Raw genomic sequence first — 18,617 nt, forward strand, 5'->3', positions numbered from 1 at the left:
ACAGCTAACAGTTCAGCTAGTGAATACACAGAATACTGGCCAAATATTACTCAGCTTCATTCACTATCTGTGGTAAAGTGATCTACAGAAAACAAAGACCACGTCTCTTTTCTATAGAGAGAAACAGAATCTCTCTCCCATTCTTGTTTTCTTATACATCTCTCCACAGAATCATACTCTATAATCATAATCTATTATTAAGAACAGCAGCCTAGCAAGGTCAACTTCGTTAAAATAAAGTTTAAAAACTTACGAGTCACTGGGGAAAAAAAAAAGTAAAAGTGGTTCTGTTCTCATCCAGCCTCCAGGTGAGAACACACCCCAGCCTACCCCATCAGCCCAGGCCTGTGGGACTGGGAAGGGCGAGAGGATCAACCCAAGACACCCTTTTAAGGAGTGATGTTTCAAACTGGCATACACTGGATGTAGCAGGTGCTTATGCTACAGTGCCATCAGTCTCCCAAACCTTACAGAAAAGGGCAAGCTGTGCTCATGTGCCTGGTCATGTTGAGGATAGAATGGTTCTGCACTTGAGAGAGACAGAAAACCCTTTGTGGCTGGGTGTCCTAGGGGCTGTGCATAGCCCCTCTTCTGTGCCTGGGGATCTGGCCCACTCTTATTTCTCTGCTCCTTCGCATCCTCCCTGACTGCCCCCAGGTGCTTTTTTCCTGCCTCTCCTTTCTGCTCAGGGATCCATGTTTACACTTACAAGCCTGTTTACACTTCCAGCTTGCTCTGTCGCTGAGATCCCTGGGCTTTTTTCCATGGCGTCAGTGCTTCTGCTGCCCTGTGATCTTTATACCTTACACAAGCTCTTTCACGTTTTCAGTGTCCATTCTTCCATCCCCCAGCCAGACCAGTTCAGACAGCTCACACACACATGTGTGTCAGCACATATGTGTGTGCATGCACACACACCCCCACACACAAACAGTCCTGAAAAGAAACTTCACACATGCACAACTATTTGTTTACTTGTCCAGTCTAATGGACTTTGGTAAGCACCCCTCTTTTTTTGGCCCAGTTATTTTTTTTTTTCCACTCACTAGTTGATCAACTCAGCGTCCTCTTCTACTTCTATGATACATCCTAGAAGGTGAATGGGATTTGCTCATGAGGGGGACTGACATGCAAAGAGGTTGGCAGGGTTGGAAGTCCTCACTGTGGACGGTTGAGTGATGTGTGCCTGTGTTCTCTACTCCCATCGCATCGGACTAGTTCACAGCACCAATCACATTGGCAAGATAATATTCCCTGGGCTTTCCTTCCAGAAACAACAAAGAAATAGCAAGGGGCTTTGAACTTGAAATTGATCATGCACCCCCTTTCCCCGGGCTATAGAAGGTCACTGAGGACAAGAATTCTTTAACAACTTCCTATTTGCAGAAAGGCAAGCCCCAACTCCTACTGCCTGGGTGATGCTTCACTTAAAATCATGAAGAAATACTGCATGGGTAATGTCAGTTTAACGATCAAAGCAAGAAGTGGTAAAAGTCAACGTCCTTCATTTCTGCAGCAGCGTTTATAGAACACTTAACAAGTCAACCCCAAATCTTTTCTGACAGATGAAAAATTTTCTGACAGATGCATTCCTGCAACATCTTTGCCCTTTGTGATCCTAATTAATATTCTCACTTCAACGAGTGATAATCTTGCCCCACGGGCATTTCTGTAAGTGTGTGGGTATTGTTGTTTCCAAACGTGGGTCACTGTTAAGTATTCCTGCGATAAAGCATTTCTTGCTGTTCACAAATATCGCGTAACTCTTTTAAAAAGTCACTATTCAAGGTGTTGGAAGCATTTGATCCAGGAATGAAAGAAAGGGTCAAATTCACACACAGTCTAACAAAGACACACAAATTTAAAAGAAAAAAGGGAATACAAGCAACACAATTCATGTATGTTGAATAGGGCCATGCAAGAACTGACACAGCTACGGCAGCAGAGCTGTGCATAATGGCACAGGCATGGGTGCCACATCAAAGAAGACAGGAGGCATAGGCAGACCCACAGGAAGAAACATCAGCTCACCTTCATGGGCAAACACAACGGAGACACCCAATCTTCATTCTAAACAGAGGAAAACATGAACACATCCAGGGAACAGGAAACAAATGCAGCTCAGGGTGATTGAGCCAGAATGCTCTTGAAATCATCAGTAATCCGCCAAGTTTCCCACGCATTGATATTCAGTGGAAGAAAACCTTACACAACACGTCCAAGTGCGCAGTCAAATCTAATAGCACCTAGACCTTAGGGCCCAAGTGAAAGCCCGAAAGACACTGGGACACAAGTCATGGCAAGTTTCCAGAGAATGACCATCAAGTCAACCACACACAGTTCAGTTTCACTAACCGATCCATGACTATCTCTGCAGTCTTCACTCCAGGACAGGTTAGAGCTAAAGCCATCCCTGGTACTGAAGCACTGGTACTGAAGGCAGGAAGTATTAGGCATTGGGGGACCCTGTCCTTAACTTGTCTTGAAGTTCTTTGCAATGCCTTACTAAAACTTCTGAATGTGGATAAATACCACGCAGCCCCTAGAATGAGGCCAGTCTAAGGTCCCCCAAACCATGCACCAATATGCCATCCCACACCCACTGCAGAGTTATTACAGCGTAATTTCTCCTTTGCTTTGTTTTGAACTGGCGCTGAGAAAGACAGGTACCAGCCTGCCAGAGCCCCAAGGGTTCTTTGAAGTTTACAGAATAAGAAAGTAAGAAGACATGTTTCCGGTGTTTGCTGGGCTGCTTGTACAGAAAGCACCCAGAGAAGGCCAAGCCTTGCCTTCTGGAACTGTAGATGCTCCTCTGCAGAAGGGGCAAAGCGAGGGTGCAGATATTCAAATGCAAAAGTTGGCCCTGAGCAGGAGATCTCGTTCAGTGCACCTTGAAGGGGACATCCATAAACCCATGAACGTTGACGTTCATCCTTTACCCTTTGCCCTCAAAAGAGATGCTGCTGTAGGGAGACAAGCTGTGGAGTGAGAACTCCATGTGGGACAGATCCATCACCCTCAGGCATGCCCACGTTGGAGCCATTGTATCTGGGGCAAGAGGACAACACGGGAGGACAAACGCTGAACTCTCCCTACTCCCTCTGTGCCAGTCTGTCCTTTGCCCGATCCAGAGGTGGACGTGATTCTGGAAAGCAGCCATCTACTTGGAAAGGGCCACCCTAAGTGCTGACCAGTCCCTCGGTGAGCTCCGTATGCCCCAGGTGTTCCCATTGGCCCTTGGCCCACAGAGTAGCGACAAAGCCCCAGAAGAAGGTCCCTTGTGGTTGAAAACAGTCTGTGCTGAGCCATTCAGCAAGGAAGGGACACTATTACCAGAGGGTTCATGAGAAAACGGTTATTTGTACACCTAGGCCTGATAGAGAGCCTTGGGCACAGAGCTTAAGCCTTCCTGAGAAAAGGGATATTAACCACCGAGCCATCATGGGACACAGAGCGCATGGCTGGGTAGGCTGGACCTTGCCTGTTTAACATCCCCACTCCCCTGACTTCTGCCCCTGCAGACTTTGTACCTAAACTGAGTTCCTGGGAAAAAAAGAACAGAGTTCACATGAGCTCAAACAGATATGATGGGATCTGTTTTTGTTTGTCTCTCTGTTTCCTGGCAATTGATCTTTTCCCCTGGTCACTTTTGCCAGAAACTAATATCCTTACTGCCTTCCCACCCCCTCACTTTCTCCCTAGGCCACAGCCCCTCCATATACGTTACGCCCCCATCCCCTAAGATGTTACCTGGAACCCTAGCTCTGGGAAGCTGACTTTGAGCAAAGCTGAACTGTGCAGTCATACACACAAGGAGGCTATGTGGTTCATAGTGAGCTGAATGTTAAGGTTTTTTCCTTGTCCTGTACTCTTCAAGTATCTGATGATATCCAACAGGGACGATACCTGGGGCACCACCTTCCAACAAAATTGCGTCCCACTATTTTGATCTCTGGCCCTTGTTCACCAGACCCTTTCCATGAACATCCACATCTCCCTTGAAAAATTGACAGACCCACAGTTAATGGCCCCTCCGCTTCCTCCCCAACCCCCACCCCACAGGAAGAACTGTGTCCCCTGACACAACCCCAACATATGACTTAACCCCCTCTACAACTCTCCATGGTCTGGTAATTCCCATGCGGTAAACTGAGAATCCTACACGGAGCTGAAGTATTTATCCTGAGGACCTGTCCAAACAATGCACAGACACATACAGTTGATGCTTTTTATTTATCCTTCGGAATTATTTCAGGTTTACTCGTGTCTCCCTCTCGATCCGTTTCACCACCAGACCGCTCTGCATTACTTTCCTGTCCGAGAGAACTAGCTGGCCATTGATCTTCATGTGAAGCACCTTCATAGGTTTCCTATTTTAGGTAAAGGGGGGCACTCCTTTATAAGTTTCTCAAGATCGGGGGGGTCCTTTCAAAACAGACACAGACACAGATATGTAAACCTATCCTCTCTGAACTACACTAAAGACAGCTTTAATCTTTCAAGTCAGTTCCCAGGAGGGAGAGTCTGTGAACTTTTACATTTCCTCTCTAAGCACATACTAAAAACCACGTACCCCAGTCTTCACCGTAGAACTATTTACAAGAGCTAGGACATGGAAGCAACCTGTATGTCCATCGGCAGATGAAGGGATAAGGAAGTTGGGGTACATATACACAATGGGATGTTACTCAGCTCTAAAAAGGAATACATCGAACTCAATTCTTATGAGTTGGAATGAACATGGAGCCTATTATACAGAGTGAAGTTAAGTCAGAAAGAGAAAAAACAAATACTGCATGTTAACACAAATATACGGAGTTTAGGACCATGTAGGTGGTACTGAACATCCAACATGCAGGACAGCAAATAAGACACAGACATATAAAGAACAGACTTTGGGCTCAGTGGTAGAACGTGAGGCTGGGTTAATTTGAGAAAATAGCCCTGAAACCTTTACATTACCTTAGGCAAAATAGATGACCAGCACAAATTTGATGCATGAAGCAAGGCAAAGTCATGTTGTGGGACAACCAAGAAAGACGGGTAGGGGAGGGCGGTGGGTGGTGGGTTCAGCATTTGGGGGGACACGTGTATACACGTGTATACGGGTGATTCGTGTTGGCCAATGTATGGCGGAAACCGCCATGGTTTTGTAAAGTAATCATCCTCCAGTTGAAATAAGTAAGTTAAAAGACTATTCTCCAGAATCCTGCACAGTGGTCAGTATTCTCAGAATGAGGGTGGCAGGTGAAAAAGATGCAAAAGAAAACAAAAACAAGTGCGATGGTCAAAATGGAATCAAATGATGGTCAGTGGGGAACAGCCTAGCAGAAAGGAGACTCACAGACCTTTGTGGAAAGGGGACTTCAATAGTAGGTGGCCCCCAACTTAAGAGAAGCCTGAGGGTACACTTGTTGGCCATGGAATGGCAGTTCAGAGATGTGCAGCTGAGTCAGATATAAATTGGAGTGAGTTTGCCCTGACCAGGCCACTTCATCTACCTCAAGCTTCTCTACTTAGAACCCATTTTTCACTACAGTTCTCTACTCCTGCTGTCTCTTGCTGATTCCCTCATTCCCTGGTGGTACTCTGCATTCCACGGAGTCTCACTTTCTCCACAAGTGAAATAAATGACCCACGTTTCTGGAAAACATTTAATGCCAGTGCCCAGCCCCTGGGCTCCTCACCTCTCGTCCTCCCAGTACCTCTCGTGGGGGAGCCTTCCTCCTCATATAGTACCACACGGGATTGGGCCACAGATCCTTTATGATGATCTGCCAGGGCAATGAGCAAGGTCAGCACAGGGCTGGCCAGACCCTGAGCCCTCCCGTGCACCGCCAAGAACTCCAACATACATCACCAATTCTGGCCCAGTGGCCACGTGGGACCCTACCTCAGCAATCTGGTCAGATCCTGTGAAATTGTGGTCAAAGAACCAGTTGAAGAAGTTAACGCTGCTGTTGTGGTGCCTGCGGCTGTATGCCTTACGTTCAAATCCCTGGTTCCAGTGAATTGGGGTGGAATGAGATGCGCGGTATCCTGCAGGAAAAGGGAGTATGGGAGAAAGACCTAAGTCATTTTCCAATTCAACCTACACTTTTCTGCCCCCTCCATCCAAGGAGCTGCCTCTTACCGGTGACATTAATGAGATATTCCTTAACAATCACTTCATTCTGGAAATACCTATTCTTCCGGAAGAACAATGTGATCTTGCAGTGATGAGTGGGATGCCTGAGTTCCTCCACCTGCCAGGACAAAGTGTGGGGAGTGGGGTAGGGGTGGGTGGGTGTGAAACCTCTTTACAGAAGAGCTGTCCTTTCCTGTTTTCAGGGGTAAATCATGTCCTCTCCCCTCCCCAGTCACTATTCCTCCACAATTATCAGTGTCCCCTGCCTGACCTTCAAGTTGGTCATGAAGTGAAGCATGTCTTCATCTTGGTCAGCCATCATAGCTGACATCTGGGGATGGTTCATAAACTGCTGTAGGTCAAGGAGCCTCCAGATGCTAGAGGAAAAAAGTGCTGGAAGGACAAATCTAGCCTAAAGAGTAGAATGGCACTGCCTGACTTCAACTTGCTACGAGTTAACTCGTCACATTTCTGTTGACGCAGACTGTATGAAGGCATGACAAGCCCCAAGGCTGTGCCTATGAATGCACTACCATAAGAGGGTCTGTTCCTAACAGGAAAGGCCCTAAGCTCCATCTCAGCCTCCTAAAAGTTAGCTTACTTCTGGAAAACAAGCACTCCGAGGTACAAGCAGCATGAGCATTTACACATCCCAACCTCCCCCCCAAATTCACTCAGCTTTTCAGAGAAGACCTGGATCCCAGACAAGCCTTTTCTCTGAGGAGTCCCTGGTGCTAATGACAATTCTGATTGGGACCTCTGCAAGTAAAGCCCAAGTAGCAATTTGTGCTAACCAGAACAGCAAGGACAGCCCACCTAATATCAGGAACAGATACATAGAACGGTAACCAATATCCACGATCTGTAAACCGCTTCTGCAATAGCCCAGGTTTAAAAAAAAAAAAAATCCACAAGCACCACACCAAGGATACAACTTTGACCCAGAAGCCACAAATTCCCTGGATGATGGCACTTCTGTGCTCTAGATGCAGCTTCCGCCTCTGGCAGTTCTTGTGTTTCAGGCGAGCGTGGGCCCTTTGGGCTTGCTTATTCACGGGTTCCAGCTCGGCTTGCAGGGCCTTGAGCGCCTCCAGTGCGGGCCGGTCACTCGGGGCTCCGGGGCTTATATATTCCTGGCCCTGCTTCTCCGAGGACACCTGCTCTTGCTCCTCGTAGGCCACCAGCTCCACCTCCTCCATGACGTCTAACGCCAGCAGCTGGAACTCCTGCCCGATTCCCGCCACCTCGCCCTCCTCCAGGGCCGCACCTTCCTCCGCCGCCTCCACCCAGAAGAGTGCGGCCTCCTCGCCTGCGGCCTGCATCGCCTCTGCCGCCCCCACCGGGCTGGTAGGCCCCAGGGTCCCTCCCTCCTGAAGACCCGGACTCACAACTAAGACCCCGGATCCCGGGGTGCTGCCGCCTTCCTCTGGCCCCGTCTCACTCTCCATGGTGTTCTGGCCGTAGCCCAGAGCCGCGAAGAAGCTGCACGTGAGGGCACAGCGGGCGGCCGGCACAGCCCGCCCACCGGCTGCAGTCTACGTGGCACAACCAACTGGCTACTTGCCCACAGCCAATGAGCAGGGAAAGGGAGACAGTCATGCGCAGAGACGTGTGCCACCACGCACGCACAATATGGCGGCGGGAAGGGGCTGAACTCTACCCCCTGACCTCTAGACCTCATCACAGAACCAATCAAATGGAGTCGAAAGGGCTTGGCTCACGGGACACGCCCCTTGGAATTCTGGGCACTCTCTCAGCACGTGACCCAGGGGCCCAACTTGGCTCAGCGCACAGTGCGCCGGTCCAGGCAAGCCGTTTGCCTGACCAACAGTGCACATGTGCCAGCCCAGCGACTGGGCGAGCCAGGCCAGCTGGAGGCGAAGGCAAGGAACTTGAACCTGACGCTGCAACCATCCTCAAGCTTGAAATTGCCTCTGGGGCAGCGGGCGACTCCGTGTGCTCAGGGATCCACACAGGTGAGACGGGGTTCCTGGGTACCTCAGGGACACAGGTGCTCACCTTAGATCTGAACTGCAAGCCACGGGCAGGGTGTGGGAGGCGGGCTTACCGCTGACCTCACCGAAGTTCACCGCCTGCAGAGTCCATCCCTAAACTTGTGCCTTAGGCTTGAGCAGTGTCAGGAATGCAGTCATCCTCTCCTCAGAGGATGAAGCAGCGCACTTTCCTCAGCTCGCTGTTCGGGCCCCACAACGCAGCCCCAAGCCAAACCACCCTGGAGCCCCTGGCTTGCGGTCTGTCAGCTCTTGGCCTTTCCCCCGGCCCACGGCTTAGAGCAGGCACCCCGGTGGCTAAGGATGTGCTCCTGCGGATGCACTTCCCAGAGCAGCAGAGCTCCTCCTGGAAGTGTTTCAAGGGGACCAAAGTGCTCCTCCTGACCATTGCTTACTCCCTTCCTCTCGGCTGCATAGCTAACATGGGCACACTCACGTTAAGTGCCTGGATAGATGCAACACTCACACTCTGCCTCCTAGGATGTCTGGTGTTTCACACTGAGCACCTATCTTAGGCCACACACACACACACACACACAAACAGGTGCCACAAGCACACACGTGTACACACACACGTTTGATGCACAGGGACACAAATGCAAACAGGTGTTTCAGAGACTGAAGAACCAGTGGTTCACATGAAATGCAGAGATTTCCTTATTTCTCATAGGAAAATGTTCGTTCTGATCATCAGATGTGAAATATAGAGAAGCCCAACTTTCATGAAGGAGAATTAATGCCTAGATTTTGGTGCAGGTAATATAGAGAACTCCATATTCCATGGTGGACAGTCATTGTTTTATATATGAGAAATACAAGGAATGAAGTATTTCACGAAGAAACAGTGGTGCCCAGAATTTCATTTATGAAATAGAGAGAAGTCCAATTCCATGTTGGTTCCCCATATCTTAATTACATGCTTCATGTCAGTAAAATTTCATTGAGATTTTCACATAGGAAATGTGTACAATTTCAGAGTTCTGATGCAAGAAAGGATGTGCTCAACTTTTCATATCTGAAATATGTAGAATTCCCCATTCATGTAGGAAAAATGCACAGATATCCATAGGTAAAACAGACAAGATTCCAAATATGATGAAGAAACTTATACAAATAGATTTTCAAACATGAAGTACATATCTCCTATTTCACATAGAAAAATGTGCCCCCATGTTCTCACGTGTGAGATAGAGAAAATTACATATTTTATACAGAAAAATCATCTTTCAGGTTTTCATCTTCACGAAGCAGGGCATGCAAAGCAAGTGCTCTGGAAGAACCCAGAAAAATAGCGTAGGAAGGGATGGGAGAGGCTCCAGGATGGGCGGGACGTCTGTATACTTATGGCTTATTAATGTTGACCCATGGAAGAAGCCATCACGATATTGTATGGTAATTAACCCCCAGTTAAAATTTAAGAAAAAGTTACAGTTTGAGAAAAGTGAAAGTACAAGGGGACTCGACTCGGCTCTGTAGTGACCTAACTGTGAAGGAAATCCAAAAATGACGGGATATATGTACAGCTAAAATGGATTCACTTGGACATACGTACAGCAGAAACTAAAGCAACATTGTAATGCGACTATAGCCCAATAATAATTGTTTCAATCATATTCATGTCAAGTATAATTCTAGCAGTGAATAAATAAATGGTAGCCTCATTTGCAATGTATGTCCAAGGGGACATTATTCTAAGTTAAATATTTCAGTTAGAGGAAGACGAAACCTTTTTCATCACATGACATTGTGAAGTTGAAATCCCTGCATTATAGAAACAGAGTAGACTGTGGTCCTCGGGCTACTGGAAATGGCCCGTGATGGTCCAGGTTATCAACTTTTAGTCACAGGTTAAATAAGCTCATCAAGGAAGATACTGTAATAGAGGCAGGATGGAAAACTGAGCTGCAGGCCTCAGCCCAAGACCTTTAGTGCAGTTAGAAACCCCAACACCACCAACAAAAAGCCTCTCAGCAGAGTGTAGTGAGAGATATATTACAGCCTTCCCACAGAGCCCTCTAGGCCCTCGGGCCTTGGGCTGGGGAATGAACTGTGGAGCTTGGGGACAGGCTGTGTCTTGTAGAGTCCCAGAGCCCTTGCTGGAGCCACTGACTGGCCTGGCCCAGGTTTCAAAGCAATGGCCAACGTGTTCCATCCCCACCTCCATGACCGAATGGTTGTGGCAATCTCCATGGGTCACAGTCTACAGGACCCAGCTTTCCATCTGGGTGGACTGAGGAGGCTGAGGGCCAGCTACATGCTGGGTACCTGGCTCGCTCATTGAAGGTGGCTGGGCAGTGTATGGGGGCCTTGGTAAGAGGAAGGCACAGAGAACTGAGAAATGCCTCTTCCGGCTGGGACTGAGCACTGCTGGAAGTAACAAGAGTGGGTGCTAGACGAATGCTCCACAACTAGGATAACCGGCCTGCACAGGGACCCCTCCCCCTCCCAACCAGGACCGTGGAGGGTGAAAGTCAAGCTTGGGACCTTTCCTTTCGGGAAACAGGGAATAGGGAATAATATTTGCTTCCCTCGAGGATTACAGGAACACAGTTAGCTGACCACCACCTCGCTTCAAGAGCACACGATCTGACAGCAAGAAGTTTGCAACAGCTAATCACACCCCTCCCTCACCTTTCTTATACGTAGCCTTTGCTGAACACTTTGAGGGAGTGTTTTTTTTTTTTTTCTTTTTTCCATTGGCTTAGGCTTTTATTCTTTTTTCATACAAGCATTTAAATTTATGAGCACTTCTAGACATGCATCTCATGAATTCTGATATGCTGTGTTTTTATTATCACTCTCTTAAAATATTTTCTAAGCTTTCTTTTTATTTTTTACCTCTTTTTAAAAATGGATGTCAATTGGACGCTAATTACTTGACAGTATTGTGGTGGCTTTTGCCATATATTCACATGAAAGAGCCCTGGGTGTACATGCGTTTCACATCCTGACCCTCCCGCGTCCCTCCCCATCCCATCCCTCAGGGTCATTCATTCCAGTGCTCCAGCCCTGAGCACCCTGTCTCATGCATCACACCTGGACTGGCGATCTATTTCACATACTATACATGTTTCCATGCTATTCTCTCAAATCATCCCACCCTCGCCTTTTTCCACAGAGTCCAGCAGTCTGTTGTTTACATCTGTGTCTCTTTTGCTGTCTCGCATATAGGGCCATCGTTATCATCTTTCTAAATTCCATATATGTGTGTTAATATCATGTATCGGTGTTTTATCTTTCTGGCTTACGTCGCTCTGTATAATAGGCTCCAGTTTCATCCACCTCATTAGAGCTGATTCCAATGCATTCTTTTTAATGGCTGAGTAAAATTCCGTTGTGTGTATGGATCAGAGCTTTCTTCTCCATTCGTCTGCCGATGGACATCTAGGTTGCTTCCATGTGCTAGCTATTGTAAACACTGCTGTGATGAACATTGGGGTACACGAGTCTCTTTCGGCTCTGGTTTCCCCGGTGTATATGTCCAGCAGCAGGATTGCTGAGTCGTATGGCCGTTCTAGACCCAGTTTTTTAAGAAATCTTCAGGTTTCTTTGTCACTGGATGCTCTGGACCTTCGGGTGAGAAAGAAGCTGTAGTTGGGAGTCACCCAGGCTGTGTAACCAAAGCACTCCTGGCTGGTTCGCCCATTTGGTTAGGACATTGAGTGACGTGGATGAACTATGCAGTCCATATCCCTGTTGGGTTCTTCCAGGCAGCTGGTCTAGCTCCTCGATTTGTTATTTTCAATAAGGATTTACGGAGGACTTCCTATGGCCCCTGCACTGTGCATAGATTGCCCTGGAAGGTTGATACTGTTATCAAACCCATTGTCCGGAGGAAGAAACGGAGGCTCAGAGAGGTAGTCCACTCGTTCACAGTCACACAACTAATAGAAGCAGAGGAGCAGGATCTGAATTCACCTCCTTTGGGCTCCGGTATCCAAGCAAGTGTGGTCATGCTTGTTGTTCTTGTGTCCAACCTTTAGTTCCCAACTGCACCAGCCCTGAGATCCAGAAATTAAACCACATTTGGTTTTTAGGTTCTTTCCATTTGAGCCCTGGAGGAGGTGGATATAGTTCACTCCTGATCCTGCTGGGCTGTTTGTGGCTCTTGGCCTTTTAAGATTTTCTCTTCCATGATCCCACTCATGGTAAGCGTTGCTCTAGAATGAAGACAATACAGAGTCGATGGGGATTTCCTCTTTTCATAATTGTAGGGTAGCAGATTGTTTACGTTCAGATGGATGATGCTCACTTCTGGGAGCAGGAAACATAAATAGGTTAAATGAAATTATTGTTAGAAATAGACTTTTGCCCATTTTTGCTTGTATATGTAGGAAAGTCCTGCTGTTTTATCGTTTTTCCTTTTGCTTGAGACATGGAAATGTGTGCCTTTCCTCTGGACTCAGTTACAAGTAGAAAAACAGTAGAAGCACAATGGTGGTTGACTCTGCTTCAGGGCAGGAAGCCAGATGGAGGCTGGGCAGCTGGGTCACCTGGAGACAGTGCTCCCCCAACCGAAATGGGCCAGAAGTTCTCAGCCCCAGCCAGCCTTGCAGGCCTGTGACCCAGAATGGCCAGGTCTCCCGCCTTTTCCGGCAAGCCTAACATCTTAATTTCTGTGTGAAACTTCGGGATTTCTGAGTTGGCCAGCGTATTCTAAGTTAAAAGCAACAAATAACGAAAGATTGGAAAGCATTGAGTCAAACCATTGCTTCCTTAATAACACGTTTGCTCGCCCCATGTGGCTTGTGGGCTGTGAGTTTGCATCCGCTGCTTTAAGGCTTGGCTTACTTCTTTGAGTCCTGGACACAAAGAGTAAAAGACTTAATGCTTTGGGAATTTGTGGGAAGAGTCCTAGCGGTGGCTCAAGAGCCCATGTCTCTGGTCTCGCCTCTCTGTCTTGGTTTTCTATGTGTCCCAGGACAAGGGACTTCTCAGGCCCTCTTTTTTTACCCTGATCTGTAAAATGGAAGCAGAAGCTGGAATCAAGATTGCCGGGAGAAATATGAATAACTTCAGATATCCAGAACTAAAAAGCCTCTTGGTGAAAGTGAAAGAGGAGAGTGAAAATGTTGGCTTAAAGCTGAACATTCAGAAAACTAAGTTCATGGCATCCGGTCACGTCACTTCATGGCAGATAGATGGGGAAACAGTGGCTGACTTTGTTTTTCTGGGCTCCAAAATTACTGGAGATGCTGATTGCAGCCATGTAATTAAAAGACGCTTACTCCTTGAAAGGAAAGTTATGACCAAGCTAGACAGCATATTAAAAAGCAGAGACATTACTTTGTCAACAAAGGTCCATCTAGTTGAGGCTATGGCTTTTCCAGTTGTCATGTGTGGATGTGAGTGTTGGACTGTACAGAAAGCTGAGCGCTGAAGAATTGATGGTTTTGAACTGTGGTGTTGGAGGAGACTCTTGAGAGTCCCTTGGGCTGTAAGGAGATCCAACCAGTCCATCCTAAAGGAGATCAGTCACGTGTGTTCATTGGAAGGACTGATGTTGTAGCTGAAACCCCAATCCTTTGGCCACCTGATGCGAAGAGCTGACTCATTAGAAAAGACCCTGATGTTGGGAAAGATTGAGGGCGGGAGGAGAAGGGGACAACAGAGGATGAGATGGTTGGATGGCATCACTGACTCAACAGAGATGAGTTTGAGTGGACTCCGGGAGATGGTGGTGGACAGGGAGGCCTGGCGTGCTGTCGTTCATGTGGTCACAAAGAGTCGGACACGACTGAGTGACTGAACTCAACTGAAATGAACTGAACTGAAAATGGATCAGTTTTAACAAATCCTGTGTAGCGTTCCCTTCCATCCCTCCCATTCTATGTGTCCCAGTTAGTTACCCATGCTGCCAAGATTAGGCTCTGGATAAATTAGAAGTTCACATGGTTTGGTCCCATGTCATCTTTGAATGTCAGTAACGGAAACCCTCTCCAGGCAAGTTCCATTTATCACCTGTAGTCAGCTGCAACTTAAGTCTACTGCTAATCCCACCAGGCCAGTGTGATGCAACGTGTTTTTTTTTTTTTTTTTTATTTTAGCATTGAGCGTGTTAAATATTTGCGGTTTTCTGGTCCTGCTCTTTTTTTCTGTGAGTATGCGACATCTTGTTGTTGTTGTTGTTTTAATTTAGGCATAAATGAAATCTCAGAAGATGTTTATATGACTGTCGGGCCTGGCGATTCAAGGCATTCTGAGAAGTCAGATAGTAGCGGAAGTAACTCTATCGGTGATGAGGAGCAGAGGTCCAAGAATGAGCCAGAAGATGCTGAAGACAAAGAGGTGGCTCAGATGGTCAAAGAGCCATCTGCTATCAAAAAAAAAAAAAATGCCCAAAGTGCCAAATCCCGTGGAGATGGAAGAGGAGCTGAAAGCAGGTCACCAGTCTGTGAAAAAGTGGACTCAAATCAGTCAAGGAGAAGATGAGCCCCAGCTTGAGAAGGACTTTTCAGACAAAGCAAAAAACCCTTTCCTCCTCCCACAAAGGATAAGCTGAAGGGAAAAGGTGAGACTGACTCCCCAAGAGTGCATTTGGGCCTGGATTCTGATTCAGAGAGCGGACTTGTCATAGATTTAGAAGAAGACCTTTCTCCGCTGGAGGGTTGAAACACTAGGAAGGAACCCAAAGAACCATCTCCCAAGCAGGAGGGTAAGTGACTGTACCAGTTTCTGGTTTCTTGATTTGGTTTTAGGATGTCACCTTGCCATTTGTAGTATCACACGTCATGTCGCCCTCAGACGTCATGAAGTGTGGCACAACCAAGCTCGGATTAGCTCCAAGTCCCCTAGCTAGTTACTGAGCAGGACAAGGACTTGAGCTGGCCCTGCCTACCATTTACCTCCTTGATACCCAATGTGGTTGATTTTGAGCACAGGAGAAGAAGTCTCTTAGAAAGTAATAGCTGCTTCTAGCAGTCAGGTCATTGTGAACCTAAGCAGTTTTGTTTCCAATATGTTCACTTACATGCCTCACATGGTTATCAATGTTAAAACATTGTACAGGGCTGATATTGATAAAAGTGTTCAGTTCAAAGACCTTGATGAGTTTCTTCTCCCTTACCTCCCCTCACACTGCCCAGGCATTTCAAAATACATTTTCTCACTCGAGTATAAGACTTCCCGAGTGGGTGGCACCAGACTGCTGAGTTCTTCTTTAGGCCTGTAGAAGTTCAAGGGGCATTGTAGGATGCACACCTGAGCCCGTATTCTGCCATATTTGCATTTACCTGACATGGGCCCGAGGCTTCTCAACCTTGGCGCTATTAGCTTTTTATGCTGGATAATTCTTTGTCCTGTGTATTGAGGCATGTTTAGCAGTATCCCTGGTCTTTACCAACTGGATGTCAGTAGCATCTACCCAGCGGTGGCCTTCAAAAGTGTCTTGACAAAGCTAAATCTCCCCTAGTTGTGAACTGCTGCCTGAGTCTTAGCAGTTCCCCCGTTGCTGTTGTTAGGGACTGAACCAGCAGAGGCTTCTCTCAAACCTGCCACATGCCAGGCATGTTGGCAGACACCACAGTGGAACATAGGAATGATTTGAAAGATATTCGGTCCATTGGCAAAGCAGTCAGCAAATTTCTCAGCTGGCTTGGCAAGTGTGTGTTGATATGCCCAAGAAAGATAAGAATTAATTAAGGCCCAGGAGAAACATGGCCTAAGGACAAATTGGATATTGTAGCCATAAAACCTTTTGTACTTTGTGAGTTACATACACGGATAGCCAGGCTTAATCATGTAGCTCAGTGGTAAAGAATCTGCCTGCCAATGCAGGGGTCGCAAATTTGATGCTCGTATCGGGAAGATCTCCTGGAGAAGGAAATGGAAACCTACTCCAGTAGTCTTGCCTGGAGACTTCGTGGACAGAGGAATCTGGTGGGCTGTATAATCCATGGGGTCACAAAAGAGCTGGACACGGCTTAGTGACAAAACAGACAACACACAGCTTCTGACAGGACCCATCTACAAGTTGTGTGTCCCCTGGGGTTTTCTTAGTCTTGCTGCTTAAAGCAGGAGGGGGGATGAGTTTTGAGCTTTTTTCCTCCGTGTTTGTATCATTGGGAACTGTTCCAGAACCTCAGTTCCTGCAGTTCATTGAAAGAGGATGGAATATCTCTCCGTGATACAGGGCAGGAAGAGAGAGAGCAGTTGGGTTAGTCAGGAAGGATGGATCACCACCCCATTCCTTAAAATTATGAATGGCATCTGAAACATCCAATTCTGTGTGGATTGGGGTTTGAGGGACCACTTCTGATGCTGTAGAAAGCAACAGGAGTAGCATTTATTCCATGAAGTTTGTGGAATTCTTGGGTCCCAGATAGCAGTGTTCCTATGAATGATACATTTATACTATTCTTCTCTTTCTGAAGTAGATTGTTCATTTGGTTGTGGGTTTTTTCACTGCTTCCGGAAAGGATTTCAGATATACTGACAAAATGGATATCAAGACAGTGAGAAAGATGAAAATGTCAATGTATGGCAAAAACTACTACAATATTGTAAAGTAATTAGCCCCCAACTAAAATAAATAACTTTATTTGAAAAAAAAAGAAAGATGAAAATAGAATAGTGAGAGATCTGGAGAAACTTTGCATACAGAAATAACTATTTCGGCCTTCAGAATTAGCAAAGTCAGTCTTCCATTTTGGTCCCGAGCTTGCTGGCAGTCAGAGGGAAAAGGGAAAAACATATGAGTGCTTTCAAAGAGCTCATGTTTCCCCCCTAAATAGAAAACACTCCAGTTGATCAAATGAAGCTGAGCTTTTCCTCTGACTGGTGTCTGAAGGAAGTTTCTCTAGGATCCTCTGAGTGTGGTGGGACGTTTATGCAAAGGGTGATTCTGAAACAGTAAGTCAGTTAGAGGAACTTCACAGAGGTTGAAATCCAGAGCCACCTGAGGATGATTTCGGTCTTGAAGAATCGACTTCATGTCAGACTCTGCAGTTGAGCATCTTTTCAAAGGTGTGCTTTCACTTACAAGTTTATTAAGTGACGGGTGTTTTGGAGAGTGCTTGGTGACCTCCAAGTGATCTTTAGTTAGGAGTGCAGCTTATACACAGAATCTGAATCCTCAGATCGAAAGATGGCTTTTCTAGCTAGAGATCCCAGAGCAGAGGCTAAGGGAGCTCGCTTCAGGACCGTGACTCCACTTACCTGTGTCATATAAGTCATTTCCAGCCTTCTCTTCAAAAGTCCTGTTTTAATGTACAAGACAGCGACCTAAGTCTGATGTAAGTGGGCTAGTTGGGTGGGGTCGCTTTTGCAATGTTGACCTTTAAGAAATTCACTTCTTTTTGAGACTACAGGTGAGTATATACTCCCAAATTTAAGGACAAATGGAATTTTCCATGGCCTTTCCTCTCCCTCCCCACTGCCCCAGTAAACCATCCATATCCTTTAGAAATTAAAACGTTTTAGTTTCTAAGTGAAACCCCCCCAAGAGTGCGTCAAGCCCGGAAAGTTTTCGGATTGCATACTCCTGTTTTTTTGTTGTTGTTTGTTTGTTTGTTTTTTAATTTGGAGAAGAGTTCCAGTGGGACTCTTTCAGGGCAGTAACCACTCTACAAAGCCAGCTGCTTGCTTTTGCAAGATGAGAGAGAGAAAGGACTTTTTTGTGGTTGCCCTTTGCGCAAAGAGGTATCAGACTAGCTAATCAACAAGGACAGGGTATTTTTTAATCACATGGCAGAAAAGAGAGGTGCTGAAGTTCCTTTTGCAGGTTAGAAGCCTTGCCTGTGGGATCTCTGCCTTTTAGAAGGGCCAAGCTCAAAGCCGTTTCTGCCCATGGAAGAGGAAGGGGCAGTGGCTGTGACCGATATCTGAAAGGTTGTCCTGGGCAAGGATGGGGTTTCCTCACTCTAGGTAGAGATCTTCTCCCAGCCCCACCCTGTGTTCTGACCCAGGACTTTGGCTGAATTCTTCCCCAGAGGAGCAAGAGGGCCACTCAGTTTTGTAACCACGAAGACACTCCCACCCCCAGGCAGAAAGGTCAGCCTGTCAGCACTGTTTTCCTTTCACACTCCTTGGTTTTCCCAGAGCCACAGTTAACTGAAAATTTCCCCTAAAATAATCAAGAACTCATGTCTTTTCTGGGTGACAGAAATCTAAAATGACAGGCATGGAGTTATGCAGCGGAAGCATGCTGAGCCCCTAAAAAAGGTGTTGTCATTAAGGGCTTCCTTGGTGGCTCAGATAGTAAAGAGTCTGCGTGCAATCTTGGAGGCCCAGGTTTCTTTCCCTGGGTCGGGAAGATCCCCTGGGGAAGGAAATGGCAACCCACTGCAGTATTCTTGCCTGGGCAATCCCATGGACAGAGTGGCCTGGTGGGCTACAGTCCATGAGGTAGCAGAAGAGTTGGACATGACTGAGCGACCTCACTTTGAGTCCTTATTTAACAGAGTCTGATGTCCAGGCACATCGTTTGAGATCAAGGATGCTGACTTGCATCCGTGTTTTTTGTGTGAACCCGAGGGAAT

General features: G+C 46.8%; 1 protein-coding gene, 1 long non-coding RNA gene and 1 pseudogene across 2 annotated transcripts; 2 read left to right on the top strand and 1 right to left on the bottom strand.

Moving 5' to 3' along the window:
- The window catches only part of LOC145537703 (uncharacterized), a 70,638-nt pseudogene that overhangs the window by 28,704 nt on the left and 23,317 nt on the right, over positions 1 to 18,617 (top strand).
- Positions 4,215 to 7,754, bottom strand: LOC145537789 (testis-specific Y-encoded protein 3-like). Its single transcript, XM_081568630.1, has 6 exons — positions 7,060 to 7,754; positions 6,399 to 6,476; positions 6,134 to 6,245; positions 5,894 to 6,039; positions 5,688 to 5,774; positions 4,215 to 4,370 (listed from the first exon to the last, which is right to left on the bottom strand). The coding sequence occupies exons 1-6, from the start codon at positions 7,573 to 7,575 to the stop codon at positions 4,230 to 4,232; spliced, it is 1,080 nt and encodes a 359-aa protein (XP_081424756.1). The 5' UTR covers positions 7,576 to 7,754; the 3' UTR covers positions 4,215 to 4,229.
- Positions 7,871 to 16,695, top strand: LOC145537790 (uncharacterized). Its single transcript, XR_014076423.1, has 2 exons — positions 7,871 to 8,103; positions 14,279 to 16,695. It is a non-coding gene; the product is annotated as an uncharacterized LOC145537790 (long non-coding RNA).

The sequence above is a fragment of the Giraffa tippelskirchi genome, chromosome Y, assembly GCF_054371585.1.
Source record: "Giraffa tippelskirchi isolate mGirTip1 chromosome Y, T2T-mGirTip1v1.2.pri, whole genome shotgun sequence".
In the NCBI taxonomy this organism is placed as follows: Eukaryota; Metazoa; Chordata; class Mammalia; order Artiodactyla; family Giraffidae; genus Giraffa; species Giraffa tippelskirchi.